Raw genomic sequence first — 23,251 nt, forward strand, 5'->3', positions numbered from 1 at the left:
CCTGCTTAAGATCTAAAAACCATGCCTCCAAGTAGAGGAAAGAGCACTGGATTAGGCTAAATTAGTCTTGGACAAATGTATCAAATATGTTGGGCTTCAAGTCCTTCCTGTAAATTAAATGGTTGAATTAAATAAATCTAAACATTAAAAGAATAGAAACTTTATTCCAATGGTTGAGGGCTTATTGATAACTAATCAAGGAAGGTATGCAAATCAACATCAGGTCAATGTTGACACTGAAAAGCACTTGTCTTGGGTAGCAGATAACCAGGTACTCAAAGCAATTTCTGAAGGCCTTGTGAAGACAATCACAGAGAAAATTGAAAATAATGACAATGAAGTCAAACCAACTCTCAGGGTTTATCAGAGGAATCATCCCAAAGCAGCAGCTGACTGGCAGACTAACCTGCAATTCAGCAGTTGAAGTTTGAATGGCATGTTTAGAAAACCAAAAGTCTTACAGAAGCTATATGTGGAAAAGAAACCACAGCATATAAGTGGGAGAAGTAGCTATCAAGAGACTCTACTTAGATTTTGGAGATTATTCCAAGTCACACATCAGTCTTGCTTGTCACAGCCTACTATAGAAATAATACTATCAGTGTCACTTTCTAATGTCTTTTTTACACCTTTCTCCTGGCAAAATTATAGGTTGGAAAGAATATTTGGATGAGACATTTTGGAAGGTAATCTGTGTCAGCTGTTAAAAAACTGGCCACATCAGTGTACACCACCCCCTCCATTTCACAGTGAAATAAGATTTGCTATCATAGATATCACAGACAGTTTTCTACAGAAAACAAATGCCAGACACATAGGAGTTCAACACTAATTTCTCCTTACACAGAATACAGGTGACCCCTTTGGCCACCAACCTGTCTTTCACGCTAGTTTTAGAAACCCTGTCAGGAAGAATAAAAATTTTGTGGCTTTTGGAACGTTTGGGGGATATAAGGTCTTGACCAGCAAATATGAAAGTATATTGTAAGGTTTCCTCTCAATATCAATACTTAGTATCACGTTTTGGGTCTTGTAAGTGTTCCCATATGTTTCAGAAATAATTAAATTTTATTGACATTTTGGCCTGCCTCCTAAAGATGAATATCCTTCAGCTGTTAAACATTTGATAGGTTTGAAGTTAGAAAAGTTTTTTATTTAATATTTTTATGCCCTTGAATATATACATACAGAAAAGACAAGAGGTGACCTGAGTCTTTTGATGTAGTGATCAAACTCTAGAAAAAAGGCAGTGACTTTCAAAAACTTTCAAGCTGCCCTTTGAGAGAGAGGAGGTATACTCAGTATCCTTTATGTCACACGTTAAGCTTATCAAATCAGGATCGGTTCTACATAAACCAATAAGCTCTGATCTGGTTCCTTGTTTTTCAGCCTTATGAAAAATGGGGAAAGCTTGTGCATTAGAAAATAAGTTTGTTTAAAGGCTCTCGAATTAATCCATTCTCTTTCACCCAGGGAATCGGGCTTATTTTCAATTGGTAAGGCAAACCGCTGACCTTGAAATTAACATCAAAAGGACTTGAAAGAAGGAGAAAGGATGTAGGCTCATCAGAAAAGACTGAAATAGTCAAACCCTGTTCTCCAGATATGACTGATTCCCAGCCTTGTAGGATTCTAAGCAAATGACCAGAATATCACTCAGGGCTAAAACTTGCTCTGTAAGCAGACATTTACTAGCAGTGCCCTGGCCTCGACCCTCCTAAACCGCTGGTCTCCAAGCCCGCGCGACTAATTCCTTCCTTAATTTGCCTTTATTTGAGAAAGAAGAGAGAAAACAAAATTCCCCTCCTCTGTCCCCCGATCTGTTACATTTCGAAGGGGAAGAAATAGCTGGAAACTCTTGTTTCCTTTGGGAAAAGCGTCCACTGGAGGCGATTGCGGGTCGGGCCCACCTTTACCTTCAGGTTAACAAATTCCTTCAGCGCGTTCTCAGCTCGGCCGGCCCTAGGGGTCCCCTAAAATCGCGCTAACGTCCGCCCTGTGTGACCTGCCCCCCTGCCGCGGCACACATTTCAGCTTTTCGGCTTCACGGTGGAGATCTCAGTAATTGAGTCGGGAGGGTTATTTTTCCTGGCCTCGTCTCGCGGTCCTGAGCCTGCAGGGAGCTTTCGGAAAGACATCGCCGCCTCCCCGCAGACGCCCCGGCAGCTTCTGAACGCTGCCCCGGCCTCCGCCCCGCGGGACCCAAGATTGCGATCCACGCGGCGGCAGTCAGAGGCTGAGGCCGGAGGCTGAAACCACCAGGGGTCCCAACGGAGGGCTTATTCCTGCTCCGCTTCACATTTGGGGGTCAAATCGCATTAACGCCAAACCACCAACGGGGAAGAGAGCAGGTGGTTAACTGCACAAAACAGAGTTACTGGAAGAGCCTAACTCTGCAGACGGTTGACTTGGTTTCCCTCCCTAACTTTGTCATAATTAAAAGCAGTTCCCTACCCCTTCCTTAGTTAGAAGGCGGGGAAAGGTTATCAGCTGCTCCAGAGAAGGCTGATGCATGCACACTGTCAGTTTAGGATGACCAGCAGGCAGGCGCGTTAGGCGCGCGGGCTCCCATCAGCGTGGCTATTGGAAGCAGGTTTTCCTCATCCCTTCCTGGAAGGTAAGAACTTTGGCATCTGGAAGTGTCAGAAATAAGCCTTTTGCCATAAATCATCCTGAAAAGCATTCAAATCAGGCAAGCGTCTAGAGACCCCTTAGACACTCCACCCCCAAAATCCTAGATCAAAGTGCAGTTCCTAGACCCATAAACACCTATTATATGCAAAACCCTACTTATCTGGAGGACGCTAAAACTGAAGGAAAAGGAAGGGGTAAAAGGCATTTGTCGCTGTAAATCTCCTGAACGAATTCACAAACTATTTCTTAGCATTGCCGATTGCCTTCTTGGAGAGAGCCTATGGCGCTTCTAAACCCGCCCAATACGCGTTTCTGGGGTCTTGAGAACAGCTGGCTGGAGCGTTTAGCACGCGGGACTGGACATTTTCCTTTGCCTGTTTTTCCGCCCAGGAGAAGCAGGTGCGAGAGAGTCCGGGGCTTGGGAGGTGGGAGGCGGGGAAAGAGAATCCACTTGGGTCCTAGCGTAGAGGACGTCAGCCGCTCTTCAGACTTTACACCCGCGCGGCAGACCTGAATGCAAAGCACCGCACGTCCGAAACTTACAAAACCCGGAACAGAGAACACCCGCCCAGCAGATTTCAGCTCTAGCTGAACTCTCCCGGCTGCTTACGTTTGCAGAGTATCACTTTGCAAATTTCCGAGTTCTCGCGGAGGAAGGTCCATTAGGGGAACAAGGACACTAAGAGGGGACCTGGAGGGGAGAAGTTTTCAATTCTGAGAGTTACTTTCTCACCTCAGAAATGAAAAGACGCCAACTTTCCCCCGCTGTTTACTTGTCCAACCCAGAGTCAACCCATCTTACTGAAATCTCCTCAAATCTGGAACAGGGATAAGGGACAGAGGGGATGGGGGAGGGGAGGATCAGGAAGGAGACCCCCCCTCCCCATTCCCAGCTGGGAGACGCGTTCGCCTCGAGCCTATGGCGGGAGGGGCGTTGGAAACCACGTCGGCGGCTAGCAGGCTCCACGGTCGAGATTATTCGACACGTGTCTTTTACTCCTCACAATCCATTTCTTACGGGTGATTTATGGACGAACCTCTTTGATCAGGGACGGTTTTATCTGTCCACTGCTACAAATGACAGATGCGACTGCTAAAATATCTCGTCCCCGCTGCCTAAAAGGTTGCTCCCCGCTTCCCAAATGCTGTTGCTCTTACTCTGGCGATCCCCACCCCCTGCCCCTTCGCTCCCCTCGCCTCCCTCCAACCCCGTTTGCTATCTTAGTTGCAATCCCTCCGGATGGTTTAAGTCAACAAAAAAGCGCCGGCAGGGTCAGTAGGGAGCCAGGTCAGGCAGACTTTGGGCACGCCATCCGCCTGCTGCCACATTTGCTGGGGTCTTAAGAAGGGCCCCAGCCAGGGACTGAGAAAGCTCGCTCCCAAGGTCCGAGAGCCTGCCTTCGGAAGGGAGGAGGAGAGGCCCTCTCGGCCAAGGCCCGGTGGGCCTGGCTTTGCCCAGGGAAGGCGGGCGCTGGGGCAGGGCGCCGGAATGCGGAGGGCAACATCAGCCCGCGGTTATCTGCGGGCCGGGCTCATCAGAACAACCACTTTGGCTTAATTGGGGAGGGAAGGAGGCGGCAGGAAAGGGGGAGAGGGGTGGGGATCACGTTACGGAGCCTCCTCCTAGTCCCTAATAGGTAAAGGAAGAGCGGAGTCTCTGAAGCGGTTATTAATAGTAGACTTTTTTTCTTTTCTTTTTTTCTGTCTCTCTCTCTCTTTTTTTTTTTTTTTTTTTTTTTGGTGGCAGTAGTATTTCATTAAAACCATATTCTGGAGCAAAGAGTTGTTCTATCATGTTTCTTTGCTTTGTTATTACTTTGACAGGAGTTCTAAAAACAGGATTTTCCAAATCAAAGGATCCCTGGAGTTGTCTACCCCCCCCCCCGACCCCCTTCCCTCCATCAAACTGCTCTTGGTATCATTATCCTAGTGTACGGATTCTTTCTTGTACTCTTGATTTAGCTGGAGGACATTTAATAGCTGACTGGATTAAACATTGCAGACTCCAGCCTGGGCTATTTGAAAATCCGGGTCGTGGACTGTGCCTAACATCAGAGAGGGAAAACTGATCTATGAGATGTGTTTTAAGTTTCACTCAGTCGGAGCCGAGAGAGAAGGAAGAGGAAGAAGGATTCTCCGCTCCGGGTCTCTTTTATATCTTACAAAGTTAGACGTTTTAAAAGGTGTGTGTTGATGGGGGGCAGCAAGAGAAGTCAGGGGTGGAATGAGGCGAGAGGCGACCTTAGCAAGAGGCTAACAGATATTTCCTTCTGTCCTAATATGAAAAGGGAATGATAAGAACGTTTTAAAGAACACTGCTCTGGAAGGGAGGCTTCTGCTCTCAGGAACGGAGCGTTGACTCCATCAGGGACGCATCGACAGATCTTTCTGAAGCATCCTTTGTCATTGCTAAATTTGCAGGAGGGAGATGGTCTCTGTTTGTTGCAAGTTCGTTTTCGACACCAGTAACAATTCTTTGATTGGCTTTAAGTTTCAGGGACAAAAGAAAAAAGAAATGTGAACTTTTTTGACCAGCACTATGTTTAGGAATTTACACGGTGGAGTCGGGGTGTGTTGGGAGTCAATCCAACGTTTCTCTGAGGCCAGGCAAACCTAAAGGGGTAGGATTTGATGCTCACTGGTTAGCGCCTGGAACCCATTGGGTGGCTATAACTAGATAATATGATATGCACCCAAAGGTAATAATCAAAGTTAGGTATGGCTGCGTGGGTACTGAAGTTAAATGCTATACAGATAAAGAGCCTATTTATCTAGTCTTGAGCGTTTCAAAAATTGTCAACTCTTAAAACTAATGTGATTACTTTGAATATATTTCAATTCTGACCACACCTGTAGGAAACCCAAAGAAGAATAAGATAAACCCTGACAGTAAAATTGGATTTAATATTGTGGAAGAAAATACCTCGGCTTTTAAATTTTGTTTAAAGTAAAGAGCTATATGGGTGGCTATATAATACCACAGCCAGATGCAATGTCTATTTAATAGAGATTTAGGGATAGCATTGCCTTTAAAAGAAGAGCTACAGCACAGTTCACATAATAAACAGTTTTAATATATTGGCAACAAATATTTAAAAACTTATTGTGTGCAGAGACACAGGCCTGCACCACATGTTAACATTAACAATAACCGCCATGAACATTTCTCTTAAATACAGAGAAAGGAACTGGACTGTCTTCCATAACTGGGAAACTGCTAATTCATTTTAATTTTGTTTATAAACTGAGCTTCCTTCTCACATGGGGGGAGGGGGGGAAGGCCTCCTATGTGTACAAGTCATTTAAAAAATTCTTTTCGATCAAACCGATCACTTATCTTGGGAAAAGCCCTACCCCATGAGCTCAGGGATCCCAGAGCTCTGGGTCTCAGGCCCCAGGAGGGAGGGATCACCCGCTCGTCTTTCAGCCCATCCAAGCATCTTGGAGGTTTAGGGTCTGTCAGGCCAGGCATTCCTTCGCTTTTCTTATCACTCTCTACCCCTTCAAAAAGACAATTGATTAGTTTCAGCTTTTCCAAACTGAGATCCGATACGTTTCTTAGGATCAAACGATCTCCAGAAGCCGAGAAAAACGTGGGGGATGGGGAATGTGAAGAAGGAAAACAGGAGGGCGGGCGCAAAATTTGCGCCCCCCCCCCCCCCCCCCCCCGCCCTAGGCACCTAGGGGATCGCGCGTTCTGGGCAGGGGATGAAATTGTGACTTCTTCTGGAAAATGCACTTAAGATGTGCCTTCCCTTTCCCGGAAGCAAATATTTAAAGGAGAAAATAGATATCTAGAAAAGGAGGCTGATGATTTATGCCTGGATTTCCCTCCAAGCATTTGCCTTCTTGTATTTACAGGCGTGGCCCCACTTGCAAGTTGTACATCTGTTCTCTTCACGTGACATTTCATAAAAGCCCTAACATCTGGGCAAGACACATTTCCTTCAGGTACCTGCTTAACTTTTCACTTGCCACCCCCCTCCTTTCCCCTCCCCCTCCCCCTCCGGCTTCCCTTTTCTCCTCCCCCTGCCTCAGTGGCTGTGTCTGTGGCGTTCTTTGTTCCGATCCCCCTCGCTTTGGCCCCCAACCCCAGTTCCCCGCAACGTCACCCCTTCCCAGTGCCAGTCTTTGCCAGGGCCAGTTTCTTTGGCAGGCCCCTGATCCTTATGGTCCTTATGTCTCCCGCCCGTGGCTGGACTGTGCAGGTAAATAAGGGTGGCATCTTCAACTCAAGGAGCAAAGTCATATTTCAGTTCCGGCTCCAGACCAAAAACAAAACAAAAGCTGCCTAATCAGCAACACTCAAACTCACGGTTAGATTCGACAGTCACTTACACATGTGTACATTTCTTAGTGAAAGGAGAAAACAGAGCAGCTGATTTGGATGGTTGTCTTTTCATTGAGTTTTCTATCTGGTAAATGTTTAAACTGCATGTTTTACAGAAATTTAATTTCTCTCCTTCACAATCTCCCCTCCCCCAAGAAGGCTGCCTTCTGGAATGAATACTGTTAGAATTGTTTTTTCTTTTACTAATCTGGAATTTTGTTCCTCTGGCTTCAACCTCAATCGCATGCAGAAGTACAATGACACATCCACAAACTCGCGAGGGGGGAAAAAGGAAAAGAAAATAGTCCACGTAAACAAGAAAGAAGGCCGTTGGAGGCCGTTGCTGCAGCAAACCCCAAACGATCTGATTGCAGGACGCCCACGAAATCCCGGCTGTAATTGAGTGTTTTCTTTGAGGTTTTCTGACCATGTGCTCTTTACCATGGTTACTATGACTCTGATAAGAGAAGCTGAATATTCATTATGATCACCTCCCAACCTTCCCCAAAGGCTTATCGCTGTGGCCCTTATAAAAGAGGAGAATATAAAGGGGGGACGTTTGTGCCAGTGATTTTAACCTGCCCCACCTTCCAGTGACCTGCCACATGCTCCTTCTTACTTTATAGACATCTGGGAATTCCATACATGCCTTAAACTCCAATTACACACCTTCTTCAAAGGACACGTGCTTTGATTTGCTAAGAACATTAAGTGGGCTCACGTCCTGGGGCCTTGAGACAAAAGCGAATGTAAAGTGTATCCCATACCCTATGTACAAGGTCTATCTTCTGTTGTTCAGTAAATAAGGGTAATTAATAATCCTTCTGTTAGCATTTTCGAGGGCCCAGTTTGCAAAGAAGAGTTAGGAGGTTTCTGAGAAATGGTGGGGTTGCTGGCTTTGATAAATTATGAAGAAACCGATTTCTCCTTCCACTTTCACTGGTGCTGGGGGTGGGGCGCTCTTGAGGACACATGTGCAGAAAATTCTGGAAAAGTGACCCCTGGGGATCCTCCCCACCCCTTTGTCGCTAATGCGGGCCTGTCTGGAAATCTGAGGTTGGGCCTTTGCCTGAGTCTGTTGCTGCTTGCTGCTCCCCTTGCTACCGCTGACACTTGGCGCCGCCGCCTCGGAACAGCGGCCAGACGCGGGGCCGGGGCCGTGCACGGCGTGCGAGGGGAGCACGGCCGTCGTCACTCTCCCCACCGTGCGGGCCCGGCCCGCCACCCACGCAGGGGAGCCTGGGCCCATGCTTCTCTCCCGCGCCCGCCGCAGGTGCGATCCTCGCTCCCCACGGAGTTCTGTTTGGGTTTCCGTGGCGTTTGTTCCCCGCAGGTTTGTTTGTTTTTCTTCAAATTACAGATGCAGGGAAAACCGCCTGACATCATGAGAGCGGGACAAACGTTCACTTTGAAGGATTCCTGGGCAGGACTTCAAGTGAAATCATATGCCTGAGAAGAACTTGATACCGGTCTAGAGAAAATAACCAGTTCTGACTTTGCCAAACCGTGGAATGTGCAAAATGCTCTACTTTTTTGCAAGAGGCCAAGTGTCCCTTAAAAAGCTCCATTATGAATATGAGTCTGAAGACCGAAAGGGCAAGAAGCTTGTGCCATTGCTGAGTGTGGGAAAAAGGTACACACGTATTATTTCTGCTGTTTAACGTTATTTTACTAGTATGTTCCACTTTGGGGAAGGTACCTGCAACGGTGCATGAATCATCATTGCCTGTGCTTAGCGTATACATGCACAAAAACGGAAAATATGCTTTCTTATGACAGAAGGCTATCAATAGGACGAACTTAAAAAGACAAAAATTATTTTGCATAGTAAAGAAAAGATTCTTATTCACCCAAAACAATTTCATACAATACTATCTCCTAGCGAAAACATTCTGGTTGAAGAGGAAAGACGCTGAGTCCAGCCACCACACTAAATGGAAAGATTTAGCTTCTCACTTTTGAAACAGAACTAATCCATTCTCTGTGACCTTTAAATGAGAATAGGTTGCAAAAATAAAATGAAATAAAATAAAAAGAAAAAAGAATGGTGGAGGGAAAGAAACACAGGTGTCTTTGCTTCTGTTTTAAAAAAAGAACTGAGAGTTTTACTTCATGAGTATGGGGGTGGTTAGGAGTACAGAAATAGTCTGCAAGCTGAAAATTGTATTTACTAGTAGTTAACATTTTCCACTGTGAATTCTTGATCAAAGTAAAACTATTCTCCACCTTTCTTTCCTTCATGTATTTATTTCTCTGAAAAACTGGGGGAAAATATTACCTTCAGTTTAGTATTTAGAATTACTCAATTTAAATGTGGCATTTGCTTTTCTGCAAAGTGTTTCCTCTTATGAAAAAGGTGGAAAAAACAAAAACAAATAACAACAACAAAAAAAAAAAAAAAAAAAGAAAGAAAAAGAAAGAAAGGAAAGAAAAGGGAAGGCTATCATTCTTTGCAATTTATAGTTTTTACATCCAGAGATAAGATAGTAATTACCTTCTCAGCAGTGATGGTCAGCTCCATCCTGGTGTATGCCAAGATATCTGAAATATCAAATAGTCAGACCAAACTAGTGAACAAGGAGATTGCCCCATGAACAATTTAGAAAATGGAGGTGGTTGGATGATACACACAAAAGAGAAAATTACCATCTTGAATCTCTCCCTCATCCTTCTAGGGCACCCGCTTTACATTTCTACTCTACATACACATGCACACACACACACCCCACAAATACATCACATATTACCTTCCCTTTTTGCTATTTGGTAAAGGACTATCCAAATTAAAAAAAAAAAATTCCCCAAGCCTTCACTAAACTTTTAATGTAAATAAATGCTACAGGCTCCTTATTGTAAAATATGGTCTAAAATATTCACAATAATAAATTTACAATATTGTTATGTCAGCATTCTATGGTGCTGTGTGGAAAGGGAAACTAAAACCTTCAGGTAATAAAATAACCTAAACCTGAGCTAAGCAAACATGATCTGTTTGGACACATGTACTTATTTGCCACAGTCATTGTTTGAATTAGGCACCAAAATAATTTTCCAGTTTGAAAGCTTCCCTAATTACACTTGAAAGCAGTAAGCTGGGTGTAAAAGTTAAGACCTAAGCAATACAAAAATCACTGTTTCTAATAATATTAATTATAAAGGCCAATATGTTCTTGGCCCAGAAATAACCAGAATAAAATAAAAATCAAGAACCATTTGTCCTTATTATTGTTTAACTTAATTTCATCAGATTTTGTGTGTATGTGTGTGTGTGTAGATATATATATATATATATATATATATATATATATATATATATATATATATATAAAAGCAGGAGAAAATACTGTGTAACTTTGGATAAAATATATTTGCTAATGAACTGACTAGAAAATAAATAGATGTAGCATTTAAAATTGTAATTGTTCCAACAGTTACTAAGGACACTGAAAGCTCAGGTTCTTTGTTTACTGTATTTTACTCCACAGCCATATATACTTGATATGCAAGTAAGGAACATGCTTCCCAAATAGATAAACTCATATAGGAAAATATTCTTTTCTTTTTTAGCAAACATGACACTAAGTGTCATATTCATTCATCAAAGAGTTAAGCAAATTTCTTTACAAATGGATTTTCTCCTGCTGAACTAAATTTTGTTTTCCATGAATTTGTATTTATTTATGTGTGAATGGATAATTTTCATAACAACTTTATGTATCCTTTCACTGAAATCAACCTATTATTTAAGAATTCTTACAAGAAAGAATGATGTGACAAAAATACATAGTAACAAGAGAAAATAGTGCTGGTTTCATACTGTTTACTTGCATTTAACTGTTTTAAAGCTACCACCTCAAATACAAGCAAGAGAGGCGAATAGCAAATTCGTTGAATTTTTGCTGTTTGAGGCCTTGATAAGGGATGAAGGAGAGATGCTACTAAGCCCACTGAACACCAAACTGGAATAATAATAAAGCTGTCTTTTAAATAACATGCCTTTGCTTGTCAGTAGCTGGTTTATTTGAGTTTTTCACTGCTTTGTTTATATTAGTGCCCCCTCCCTCCTGGGTGCCTCTAAAGTTAAACAAGCAGGTATTTACCACCAACTTAATCCTGAGCTTAAAAAATATAGACCAAACTGTAGGGTTCTTAAAATTTTCAATCATATTTATTTATTGCAGAAAAATAATATACAAAGATATTTACAAAACAATCATAAAAATATGAATGCATTTAGACACCGGATCTATTTGCATTTTACCATGGGTCATCAATAAATAAATAGAATGTTGTTTTTTGTATTTTAAGTTTTTTTCCCTCAGAGGAAGAATGAAAAAAAAAAAGGAATTAACTGACTATGATTTTGCAGGCCAGTTTGATCCCAGTATTTTTATTTCTAAAGGTGTTCTTAAAATTCCTCTGACTGTTACCATTTTAAAATGGAGAAAGTCCATAATGACGCCTTTCCTTTCAGTGGCTGATTGGCACGACCTCTTGAGAATGCATACACGGAAAAATAAAGATAAAAACATTCTTCGTCAAAAAAAAAAAAAAAAAAAAAAAAAAGGAACACAAACAATTGTTCAGACTTCTATCAGAATGCAGAGGTGTGAGGATGGTGCCGCTGCCCGTCTGGGAATCACTGTCCACGGGCCTGTCTCGCTTTCTCTTTTAAAAGTGCGCCCCACGCCCTGTTTCTTTGAATTTAGGTTCTGCTCTTGTAATTTCCAAGAAAAATCTTTGGCATATATATTTATTTTTAGTTATCCAGCTCCAGAGTCTCTAGACTGTCCAGTTTCTCCTTCTCTGGAAACAATGACATCTGCAAAAACCCAGAGGGGGGGAAAGTTGGTTATTGTTTAGGTCTCTGTGGCTCTTTTCTGAGACTAGTGAACACTGTTCTTATCACCAGCACCAAGAAATTAGGCTGAACAACCTGGAAGGATTTCAGCCCAAGGGCAAGAGGAAGTGGGTGGGCGGAAAAGAGGAGGAGGTGGAATTTGGAATCATTTGTTTTAAAGAGAAGAACAAAATCTTACAGCCAAAAGAAAGGGAGGCGAAACTGCCCTTACCCGTGACCCGTGAGTCTCTCTGTCTGCCCTGCTGTCTGTCACGCACACTCACGCATACGCACCCCCCTCGCCAGGGCGCATCCCCCTGGGGACCTCTCTCCCTGTCGGGGACGAACTGCCTTCCAAGGACGCTGGGGGATGAGGTGGCGGTGCCAGGTTAGGTGGGAAGGCTGAGGAGAGCGGGGGAGGGGGAGGAAGTCGAGGTGGCCAGGGAGCCACGGCCTGGCCGTGCGTCCGTCTGCCACCTGAGTGGCGAAGGGGCGCAGAGGCGCCGGTCCTTACCTAGGTCTTCGGCCCTGCCGAGGGGGTGGGGAGCTCCGCCTGCTAGTGGGACGCCGACATGGACCAGGCCCCCTCCATCCTCCAGACAGAGAAGGCGTAGCTGAGCCGCTCGTGGGCCACATAGCTGCAGCTTGCCATCTTGGAGTCCAGCTCGTCGCTCTGGAGGACCTGGTAGAGGAAGTCGATGTACCTGGCCGCCAGCTTGAGGGTCTGAATCTTGCTCAGCTTGTCCGAGGGCAGCGTGGGGATGATCTTCCGCAGCGCGGCGAACGCCTCGTTCAGTGACTGCGTGCGCTGGCGCTCCCGCACGTTGGCCATGACCCGCTGCGTCTGCAGCTCCTCGTACGACTGCGGGCTCCCGCCGCCGCTGCTGCTGCCTCCGCCGCCCGCGCCGCCACCGCCGGCGCAGCCCGCAGACTTCTTGCCGCGCTTGCCCTGGGCCGGGCTGCCCGGCTCGTCGCCGCCTCCGACGCCCCCGCCCGCGGCCCCGCCGGGCCCCGCGCCGCCGCTGCGCCGGCTGCTGCGCCTCTTGCGCCCCCCGCGCTTGCCGCTCGGCGGCTGCTGCCGGTCCGGCTCCTCCTCGCTGTTGCTCAGACTGTCGTCGGCCGGCGAGACTGGCGAGCTGGACACGTCCTGCATCATCTCTCGGGCGGCGACGCGCGGCCTCACGGGCCCGGGGCAGAGGGGCGGCCCGGGGAAGAGGAGGAGAGCGGGGTGCCTCAGCCCGCCAGCTTCCCCCGCGCGCGGCGCCGGCCCGGGCGGTGCGGCCCGCCGAGGAGGGAGCGGGAGGAGGGACGGGGAGGACCTCCGCGGGGAGGGCGCGCGAGGGAGGCGGGGAGGGAGGCGGGAGGGGGAGGGGACGGTGTGGATGGCCCCGAGGTCCAAAAAGAAGGCGCCCAACGGCCGCACACACACCCCGCTTGGCCTCCTGGAAGCGGTGCCGGTGCCGGCGAGCCCGCGAGGTGTCTGGGAGTTGGGCGAAAGCTGCAGACTTGGAGGCTCTTATACCTCCGTGCAGGCGGAAAGTTTGGGGGCAGCAGTGTCATTGGCCTGACGTGGGGAGGAGGGACTTTTCGAAGTTTTATAGGAAAGTTTCCGCTTTCCAGCCCCCCCCCGTCCCCACCCCCCTTCCTCGGGGTCTAACAATTCGTCCTCCGAAACCATTCAAAAACGACCTGGCCCGGGCGGCCGGCCCCTCCGCCCGCCTCCTTGCTACCCTCCCCTTTCTCTGTCCGCCGCCCTCCTCCGGCGGGCGCGGGGCGATTTCCTTCCGCGTCGGAGCGCGCGGGCGGCGCCCCCGCACTCGAGCGCAGCCCCGGGAAGCGGCCGGAGGGTTCCGTCCCGGCTGCGGTGCCAGCCCCAGCCGAAGTGGCTGTGACAGCAGCGGTGGCAACAGCTTCTACGCAGTGGGTGATGTCTCAACTCGCCCCAGATCCCTCTAGGTCCGTGGAGCCGGTTTGGGATTGCTGGGGCGGGAGGGGAGTGGCAAGAAAACTGTCAACTGCGGAGCCCACCCAATGGTCAGGTAGACGAACCCCTGCAGTCCCAAGGGCCAAACCGCAGCGGCCCGGCCCTGAGGTCGTGGGCGTTTCTGAAGACGTGGCCGGGCCGCGGGGGCTGCCGATTTGAGCCCCGGCCTGCTTTCTCACCCCTCCCGGAAAAGCATCTGAGCCCTCCTTTTCCCTCTACTGTGACCCAATCTAACTTTTCCCAACCCCCAAAGGACTACGCCTCCGAAGGTACTAGAAAGAGGCAGAAGTTCATTCTCCCGCAGAAAGAAGCCCTGCCCTCAGGAAAGGGAGCAGAGCCGGAGGGGGACAGCGCAGCGACTCGCCGCGGCGGCCCTGATAGCCGGCGCTGCCAGCCCAAGGCGGAGGACCCTGTGGCCGTTCCATCCCCACCCCACCCCCACCTCAGGCCTCGCACTGTGACCTTGAAAGGTCAGCTTGTAAAAGAGTTTGGTGGGCTCAGTTTAATACCGTCTGGACACGCGGGGCTGCCGGCTCTGAGAGCCCACCCCCCACCCCTCCCAGTCTCCACTTCCTAGGAGGTCGAGTGGGCAATTGTGCTTCGTGCGCCCCAAACGCATTGCAATTACCTGGACACGTTTGTATTTTAAACATTTCTATCTAATAAGTTGAAGAGAATCAAAGAGGATGTTAATGCAGGTTCTGGCAAAGTGGAAGCAACAAAGTTAGTGAGCGGGAAGGGAAGCTGCCGTGGAAGAGAAGCCCGTCTCTGCAATGTTATACTTGTTTCTTTTTTGGAACGAGTTGGGGTAAAATAACCGTTTCGTGTTCATGTCTTATATTGCAAAGCAAACCAAAAGCCGAAGTCAGTAGTGTTCGGGGGCAGATTCTGGGGCGTTCAGTTGTGTGCCCCGCGCTCGGGTCCCTGCACAGGCTGAAGTCCGCTCACCGGCTCCCCAGTCCAGACTCACCGTTGAAAACCGTTAACTCGGCGAAGCGCCCCTTTCTGGTCTGGACCGAGGGTCGCGGCCGCAGATATCCCGAGAAGGAGGCGGGAGCGCAGGCGACGCGCGGGCAGGCCACGTGGCTGTGCCCCGCTGAGGCTCGCAGCTTCGGTCCCGGAAACCCTGCGGTATGGAGTGCTTTGGGACGCCGAAGGGCTCAGCCTTTTGGGGGAAATGAACACAAGAGTTATCTGTCCCGTGAGGGGTAAACGGGACTAAGCTTTCGTGGGAGGGGGACCAGTAGGGTTTGTCCCTTATCATTTTTATAGAAATATTCGGAAAACAGTGACCACAGCATGGCAACTGGCCTCCTTCGCGAGCCGCTGACATTTTAAAATGACAGCCTGTCTGAAAATTAGATTCTACTTGACCTCCACTTAATTTCAGCAGCACTCAGGCAGTTCTTCTCAAAACAAAGTCGCCTGTGTATATTTGCGTTTGCATCTTCTGCCTACAAGATTTTATCTCTTGAAAGCGGTTAGAAAATAAGGCAGAAATTCTGCTCCACTCACTTTCAAGCGTTCTCTTTTGTAAATCTGAATTGCAGAGCATTCCGCAATTCTTATTTAGAACGTGGCTGCAGAAATCTCGAAAAATCTCCACTTTAGTTTTTGGTTTGTTGTTTTGTAAGATCAGTCTCAAATCTTATTTTTGTTTTGTTTTGTTTTCTTTAGCTGAGTTCTCAAAATAAATAATGAGATCGAATGATTGGACTCGTTCCTTTGTGGCTACTGGTAAGCAAGACAGTAGAGTGGGGACAAAGTGTAAAGGAAACCTTACCAGACCAAGGGGAATTGGGGAAGAGGGCAGCCAAGCTGGAGGAGAAACCGAGTTCACAAAGGCGCAGAAACCGGGGGTCATTAGCCAGCCCGACTTGCAAAGTCATCAGTCTGGAAGGCTAGTTCTTAAACAAGTGAGCCCAGCCCTTTTCCAAGCACTAAATTTATGGGAGATGAAGAACTAGCAATTGAGTACAGGACCCCCCAAGGATGAGGCGACACATCGAATGCCAGAATGCTTAGAAGAAAGTTTAAAATGAATGACCTGACCAGACCATCCTGGCCATGGTATCTTTCAGACCAGGTCACAATTGATGACTTTAGTTCTGAGAAATTTCTCTTGAACTCTTCTGAGGAGTGGAGGATAAGACTGATTTTTGAGTTCTTGTCTTAAGAGGGGCTCGAATATTATGCTTTTTGAGCAGATGGTAGTAGCTTGCAGGTGAATTACCTTTCAATGTCTGGGGCCTGTTATGCAAACTGCAATATGCTGTGGTCAACTGACCACTCTCTGTATAGTTCTTATTTACCTGAGCTTTTATCTAACAATTTTCTTTTCCACACTTGCTGGGGCAAGAATGGCTCCTTTTTAATGTGCTGACAAGTCAGATATAATTCTGGATATCTCATATATGCAACAATAATTGTAACTTCCAAAATGTTCAGTTTCCAATATAAAACCTTGCTTCGTTCTAAAATCCCAGTTTCAGGATTTTAAAACATTCTTAGAATTTTTTTTTTTTTTTTTGAGCCTGAACTCAACCTGACCGGAAGGATGTCAGTGGAACTACCTTCTTTGGGAATGCTAGATTAATGGGGATTCAGTCATTTTGTCTAATCTAAAACAATTACCCTGAAAAAAAAGAAAACATTTTACCTGAAAGCAAGATTAGATTTTTTTTCTTTTGCACTTGGATAATTCAAAACGAGCTTTGATTTCAAGCTACAAACTTGTCATGTTTGCAGTCCCTTCCTGAGGAATGTGTGCTGTGTTAAAAATTTAAAACAAACAAACAAAAAAAACTATTGTTAGAAGTAATAGAGTTAGAAATCTCATATTGAGTAAATGCAATAAGTAATATCCTTACAGTTTGAATATGCACTGGCATTCACTTAGCACAATAAATTTTAAATACTTTCAGATCAGAAAAAAAAAAAAATCCAAACACTGTAGAATTGTTAGCAAGCTGGTAAATTTTGGAGTTTGAGTCTGCAGAAAAGGTGAATGCTTCACTCTGTTCCTATTCTTCTTTCTCTTCAGTCTTTATATGATCTACCCCCTGTTTGTTGGCTTTGAGTTCTGTAAAATAATTCATCTGAATTGCATGAATGAAACACAGGAACATTCACACAGAAGGGGGCACACACTGGAAAGGCTGTAGTTGAGTGGATCTCAGATGAGGTTGTACATCTTAGATTTCATCTTGTTTTGGACACTCTGGAGGGATCACTCAGTTTGGTAATTAAATGAGAGATTTTATTAAAGTGGAATCTAAAGTTTGTATCAGCACTAGTGACTTTAATAACTGTGTAAATGCAGATTCTTTGGTGACCCAGGTAGCTTTAATGATCTTTGAACACCTCACACTCTAAGTAAGAATTCATTCTCTTTCTTTTAATGGTTTAATTCATGGATTTAACTGATTCTACCTTTCCCTTTCTGAATTCAAGAATAGGAACTAAAGTTTTAAAATTTGAAGGTTTAATGCAGAAATAAAATGGAAAAGTTAAAAACATCAGACATTGAAGTGCCAAGAGCACCTCAAATGAGCAAATGAAATTTTCATATAAATATTAATCCTAAAAATATCTGACATTCTGGATTCAAAATGAGGATGGGATGAGGAGATATAAATCTAGCCTGTAAAAAAAGCAAGATTAGATTGTGGAGAAAGTATGGAGTCTTGTAGAACTTTTATTCTTTTTTAATTTTTTTTAGCTTTATGGGGTGTGCAGGCTGCAGAGTTGGTATCCTGTCTTGACTGCCAATTAACCTTGTGGAAATACTCTCACTTCACTTATTTCAAAGAGTTGCTGGAATAACTGATGAAATAATGTAAAAAAAATACATAATTATACATAGTGGCTTTTATTATGGTCACAATCTTCCTGTATAGTAAGCATTTATTTGTCTTCTTTTTAATCATCTGATAATGAGTAATTTAAGTATAAACCTGATGATATACATTATATGTTTTTCTAATTAAATTTGCCTTTCTGATTACTCATAACTTTCACCTTTCATCATTTCAGGGGTTTTCTTTTTTCACAAATGACTATTCCTGAATCCTAAAGTCCTATTTCCCTTGTTTGGTTTTGTTCTTTCTGCAGAAAACATGTTGTTTTTGCCAATGACCACAAGAGGACACAATTTCCCAGAGAACTTTGTTTAAAAAGAAGCTTATAGAAGAGGACAGCTTATTATAGCGAAAATACCGCACAATTAAGGAATTTCGTTTTGGAGATGTCTATTTGATTTATGTCACTTTTATTAATTTTTAAAGACATAAACATCAGTTGGCATTCCAGCTTTAGAGTTTTGAAGATTTTGTATCTTCTCTCCGTATTGTAGAACAGAAAGAAAAGCATACATTTATGAAAATATACTAAAATTCTATTGTTGTCATTAAGGGAAAATGTTTATTTTACATTAGCAGAATTTTGTACAAAACTCTCGATGACCTGGAATTTTACTTACTTAATTTTAGACCCATGTTTTGTAGTGAAAAATAGTTTTTAAAAAATATGTGACTATTTCAAAATCCCTTAGAGATCGAATTTTTAGTTTGGGCATTTGGGATGTCTTTACATGGAAAATTGTAGGAAAATTATGTTTTATAGTTTGTCAGTTATATTTTAATTCACATGATAGTTTAATAACTTAAATTATGTTGCAGAAATACGGAAAAATAAGATACCTTAAGTTATTGGCTGTCAACACTTCCCCAGAATTATTATACACAATCTTTAATTGAATTTAAGATATCCTTACAATTTTGTACTACCTTCTTTCAAAAAGGTTTCAGAGCATTTGATTACTTTGTCAATTAAAGTGAAGTATGTCTTGATACTTTCTGGAAGAATTTCATCCTTCTGGTGGATTGCTATGACAACCAGTCTGGGAAATCCTGCTTCAATTGGGACTAAATGCTTTTGATCTGCATTTGTGTCTTCATGCAGGTCCATTCCTAATTACATTCTCTGAGACTGAGCAATAGACCGAAGGGCTGGAAAAGGAGAGAGAAAGACAAGAGCAAGAGAAAATAAGAAAAATAAGGAGGGGATCAAGAGAGGAAGATCCGAATTTGGAGAGAAAGTGTGAAAGAGGAGCTGGAGCAAGTGAGCAAGAGAACAAGCAAAATGAGGCTGGATATGTAGGGGGAATAATAAGCCTAAATAACAAGAGAAAGAAAGAAATTTATGCACTTAGTAGAAAATAGAAAAGCACCAGGATTATTTGCCTGTTTCTGCTCAAAGACATTACTGCAAGTTGTTGCCTGTCTCTTGGTATGGAAATTTAGTTTTAGAAATTCCTGTCATTGTCGCCAAAGTCATAACAGAAGGTAAAGACAGTGTAGAGGGCCATGAAACTTTTAATTAGGGTTTATGTTTTTCTAATGGGTATGCTCTACCCTGAATGAGAGTAAAGATGGTAATTATGGATCTCAGGGTGGATCTCATTTGGGGGAATCCTGATATCATTACACCATAGCAATGCTATCAACCATGATACAATTTCAGAAACCCGATATAATTGCTCAGGCTCCTAGATCATTAGTTATTTTCCATTTAACGTGCACCATGTAGGTAAAACTGTGTTTTTCCTGACAATTAGCCAGAATCAATATCTTTGCCCACCCCTCCCCACCCCCATCCCTCCAGATACCTCAGGGAGAGACAGAGCTATGTGTGATGAGCTTTGTTCTCATTCACTGTACTCAAGACCTTTAGATATTGTAAGGTTCTGGTTCTGCCTAATGTTACATTTGGGAGACCTGAAATCTGGTTTCAGCTGTCACTAATCAACTGCAATATGTTTATTAATTGTTTTGTAATTTATCAAAAATGTTTTGACGTCTCTTATGTTAGATGCTCTGAGTTAAGAAGATTTAGTCCCTGACATCAAGGTTGTCACAATACAATGGGAAATAAAATATGAAAATAATTTTGTGATATAGGGAGCTAAATGTTCATATGTTTGCAAAGAGTGCCAAGGAGGTATACTGCACCTGGACTGAGGTTATAGGAATGTCTTTGCACACTGGGAAATACTACCTCAGAGTAATGGTAGTTTCCAAATACACTTCTAGCAGGGTTGTCCTAGACAGAAAGGCACAGAAAGCCTCACAGACTAAATTAAAATGTGCATGACATGTCACATTGTTTTTTGAGTCCATTTGAAACATATAGCAAGAAAAGGAAATTTATGACATATTTAATATACTAGGAGAGGTTGCGAACAGGCAGGAAGGACTATGCTACCCAGATGTTATGGCACACAATATTAATGTGTCCTGTTTTCTTTCTCTCTCTTTCTCTACATATGACCTCCCTGTTGACAGTGTGCTTAAGAGGTCCAACATTAAGGATAAGCAATAATGGAGTGTGATGAGCTAATATACATTTGCTCTATTAGAGAGACACAGGGAAGATACTTACGTCCACAGCCAGGCCTTGACATTTAGCCTGCTGTGCAGCTACGGATTTCACTTTCTGTCTGGCCAGAGGACAAGTGGATCAGATTGGATGTCACCAACAGAGACTTTAATTAAGACAACATGAATGTGGGTGCCTTGTAAGTATGGGGTTCCCTATGAGCTTCATGACTATTTGATGTTTGTGTGGTCTTTCTGTACCTTTCTGCTTCTTCTGCCTACACTAACAATGTTTAAAATGTCCCTCAGGCTACTTGTTTCTGTACTTAATTTCATCTATCCTCTTTGTTTCTCTGACTTTAGAAATTATCCAGTTTGAATACCCAGTTTTATAGATGAAAGTAGGGGGAAATTTTTTCTCTATGTCTGCTTCTAACTGTTAAGATTTGGCCATATCTGGAACCTGAAAGCATTTCCCTAATTGATGAAAATAAATTTTTTTCTAGTTCTGAAAACTGCTTGTGGCTAACTCTGGGCCTAAACATTTGTGCCAAAAGCAGGTAAAATAGGCAGGGAAGTGGTTTAAATGGAGGCAGTAGGGACTCCCTCCAAAAGCCTTCTTATATTTCCCATGGTCATGCTTTAAATCTATCACTGGCAACTCATTAATTTGAGGCTGGCATTGTCCTCTCCAGGCTCCTCTATTAAAAGGCAAAGTCCCCAAGATGAGGTAACACATTGGGTCAGTAGCACCTTTGAGTGAATTAGATGTTTTTCTCAGGAAAGGAGGGACTCAGGGCAGCCAAAGGATACTGGAACATATTGGAGAGGCCAGACTGAAAGGCGGGAAAAAACGTGAAGAAAAAAGAGATTGAGGAACTAGGGCCATTGCTGTTTCTCCAAGTATAGGTCTTGGCTCGACACCATGGGCCTGTCCATGCCTTCCACACCTGTCAGTGTGGCTGAAACTGTCCAGTTCTGTCTTCTGACTTCAGTTCTAGATAGATAGAGCACAGTGAGATAGCAAGGAAACAAGAACCCACTGGTTGTGTCTCATTGTTAATTGGAAGGTCTTAGAACCTTAAAATGTGTCTATCAAATAAGGGACATTCTTCTATTTCATTGTCACTTGTGAGCCAAGAGCAAACAATAGTCCACAGTCTGTTTTAACTATAATGGGCCTATTTAGATGTGGCTGTATTCAAGAGTAGAAATTTTTCCAGGGAATGTGAAGTGTGTATAATGAATATAAAGACTGAAAAAACAAAAATATATACTGTGTCTGTAACAGAGAAAAATATATATAAAAATTAATATCTATATATACTGAAAAAACAAAAATATATAAAAAATAATTGTCATAGGTAACCTTAGTGACAATTATAACTTAACAGCCAAATTTTTGGACTGGACAGAAGTAATAGTTATATTAATTAAAGAGGAAGACAACGATGTTAATTCTGAAGCACATGAGTAGACTTGGAATACATGAGAAGCAGATGCTGCAAATGAATTCTTTTTACCTTTTTAGCTGGACCATCCTTCAAAATAGTCTACAGTTTGATATAATTATTAGAAAAAGTAAACTCTACTTCTAGATTTATGTAACATTTATTCACTATTATTTTCATTATGTTGATTCTTCCATAAAATTTGGGCACAGAGATATTTTACAGAAATTCATTAAAATATTTCAGGGTGCTGTTTTAGAAAATTTAACACATATTTTAAGTGGAGGAGGGAATTTCATGGCAAATTTGGTAAGACAGAATGACTATCTGGTTTTACATGTGAATACATCCGCAATATAAGCTGCGATCACAAGTGCTTTAGCTTTTACCATTTCCATGAGTTAATAGGTATGCAGAGGCTCATATTATTAGAATAATTCCAATTTCACAGAATGAAAACAATAAAAATAGAACTAAAAGAAATCTAGGTAATCTCAGATTAAATTAGATGGTCATTCTACTTTTTTAGTAAATTCTTAGCGCATCACAATTGCTGAAATGGAGAAACTGCTTATAGAAAGCTCTTGAATAAAATCATAGGCTACTGGAGCTCAAAGAAGATTTGGAAGTCCAGAGGTTTGGAAGTCCTATTCTGGTAAAGTAGAGTGGGTACAGAGACCAGGGTAGTGGGTAGGGGCCTGGATCATGGAGCCAGTCAGCCTGGATTCAAACATGGCTCAACTTCTCACTGCCTGTGTACGTTAGGTAAGTTGTTTACCACTCCACACTTCCTGTGGAAGGAAGAGAATCATGTACATCATTAAGTTGTGATGATTAATTAAATTCATTAAGTTCTAACCCCTTAAAATTGTGTCTGGTACTAGATACATGTTGAGTATTATTATTTTAAATAATAACTAAGTTATAACCTAGTTATGTGGGACCTTGTAGACTAAGATGAAGTCTTTACACTGAATTCTAAGTGCAAACAGAAGAGTTTAAAGGATAAATGAGGTAATTAATTGATGATCCAGTTCTGTTTGGAGAACAACTATTTCTATATCCATACATCATCTCCTAAAAATTCAAAATTCAAGTTGGAGACACCAGTTGAAGGAGGTTGAATAATTTATTTATGCCCTGTCTGCCAAGGTATGGTAACAGAAGGCATATGATCTCTTCAACTTCTGAACTGGGTGACATCTCCTCTGAGCTACAGACTTTCATATTCAATTGTCTACTTAATACTACAATGTGGATTTCTCAAAGACATCTTGAATTTATTGCCACTCTCAAATGCCTATCCTTCCCATCCCTGCAAATCAGTAAATATCAGTAAGCTATTTATCTAATTATTTAGCTTAAGAAGCTAAGAGTCATCATTAATTCTTCTGTTTTGCTCAGCCCACCTTCTCCTTCACATAGATGGTCATGAAAGGAGTGCAGTCTCCCAACAGGACTGACAAACTGGGTATTCACCAATGATAGGAAGTTTGTTTGGATGTGGGACAGTCAATAAAACTCCAACAGAGATGGCACTTCCTAGTGTGTGGCACTGAGACTCTCTGTAGCACAATCTGGTATTCAGTGGCAGTTTATACTAGAGTCTGATTCATTAATGTTCATATTTTTTTC

The 23,251-nt window shown here is 43.6% G+C and overlaps 1 protein-coding gene across 1 annotated transcript; it reads right to left on the reverse strand.

The window, feature by feature from the left end:
* Positions 1 to 11,518: 11,518 nt before the first annotated feature.
* On the reverse strand, positions 11,519 to 12,960 carry TWIST1 (twist family bHLH transcription factor 1). The gene is made up of 2 exons (XM_063100825.1): positions 12,319 to 12,960; positions 11,519 to 11,786 (listed from the first exon to the last, which is right to left on the reverse strand). Exon 1 carries the CDS (start codon positions 12,958 to 12,960, stop codon positions 12,361 to 12,363), a length of 600 nt encoding a protein of 199 aa, XP_062956895.1. The 3' UTR covers positions 11,519 to 11,786; positions 12,319 to 12,360.
* Positions 12,961 to 23,251: the final 10,291 nt, after the last annotated feature.

This window comes from Cynocephalus volans, chromosome 6, assembly GCF_027409185.1.
Source record: "Cynocephalus volans isolate mCynVol1 chromosome 6, mCynVol1.pri, whole genome shotgun sequence".
NCBI lineage: Eukaryota > Metazoa > Chordata > Mammalia > Dermoptera > Cynocephalidae > Cynocephalus > Cynocephalus volans.

What these genes read in the sequence shown, in the direction of transcription:
- TWIST1 (XM_063100825.1), bottom strand. Translation starts at nt 12,960, where the DNA reads ATGATGCAGGACGTGTCCAGCTCGCCAGTCTCGCCGGCCGACGACAGT.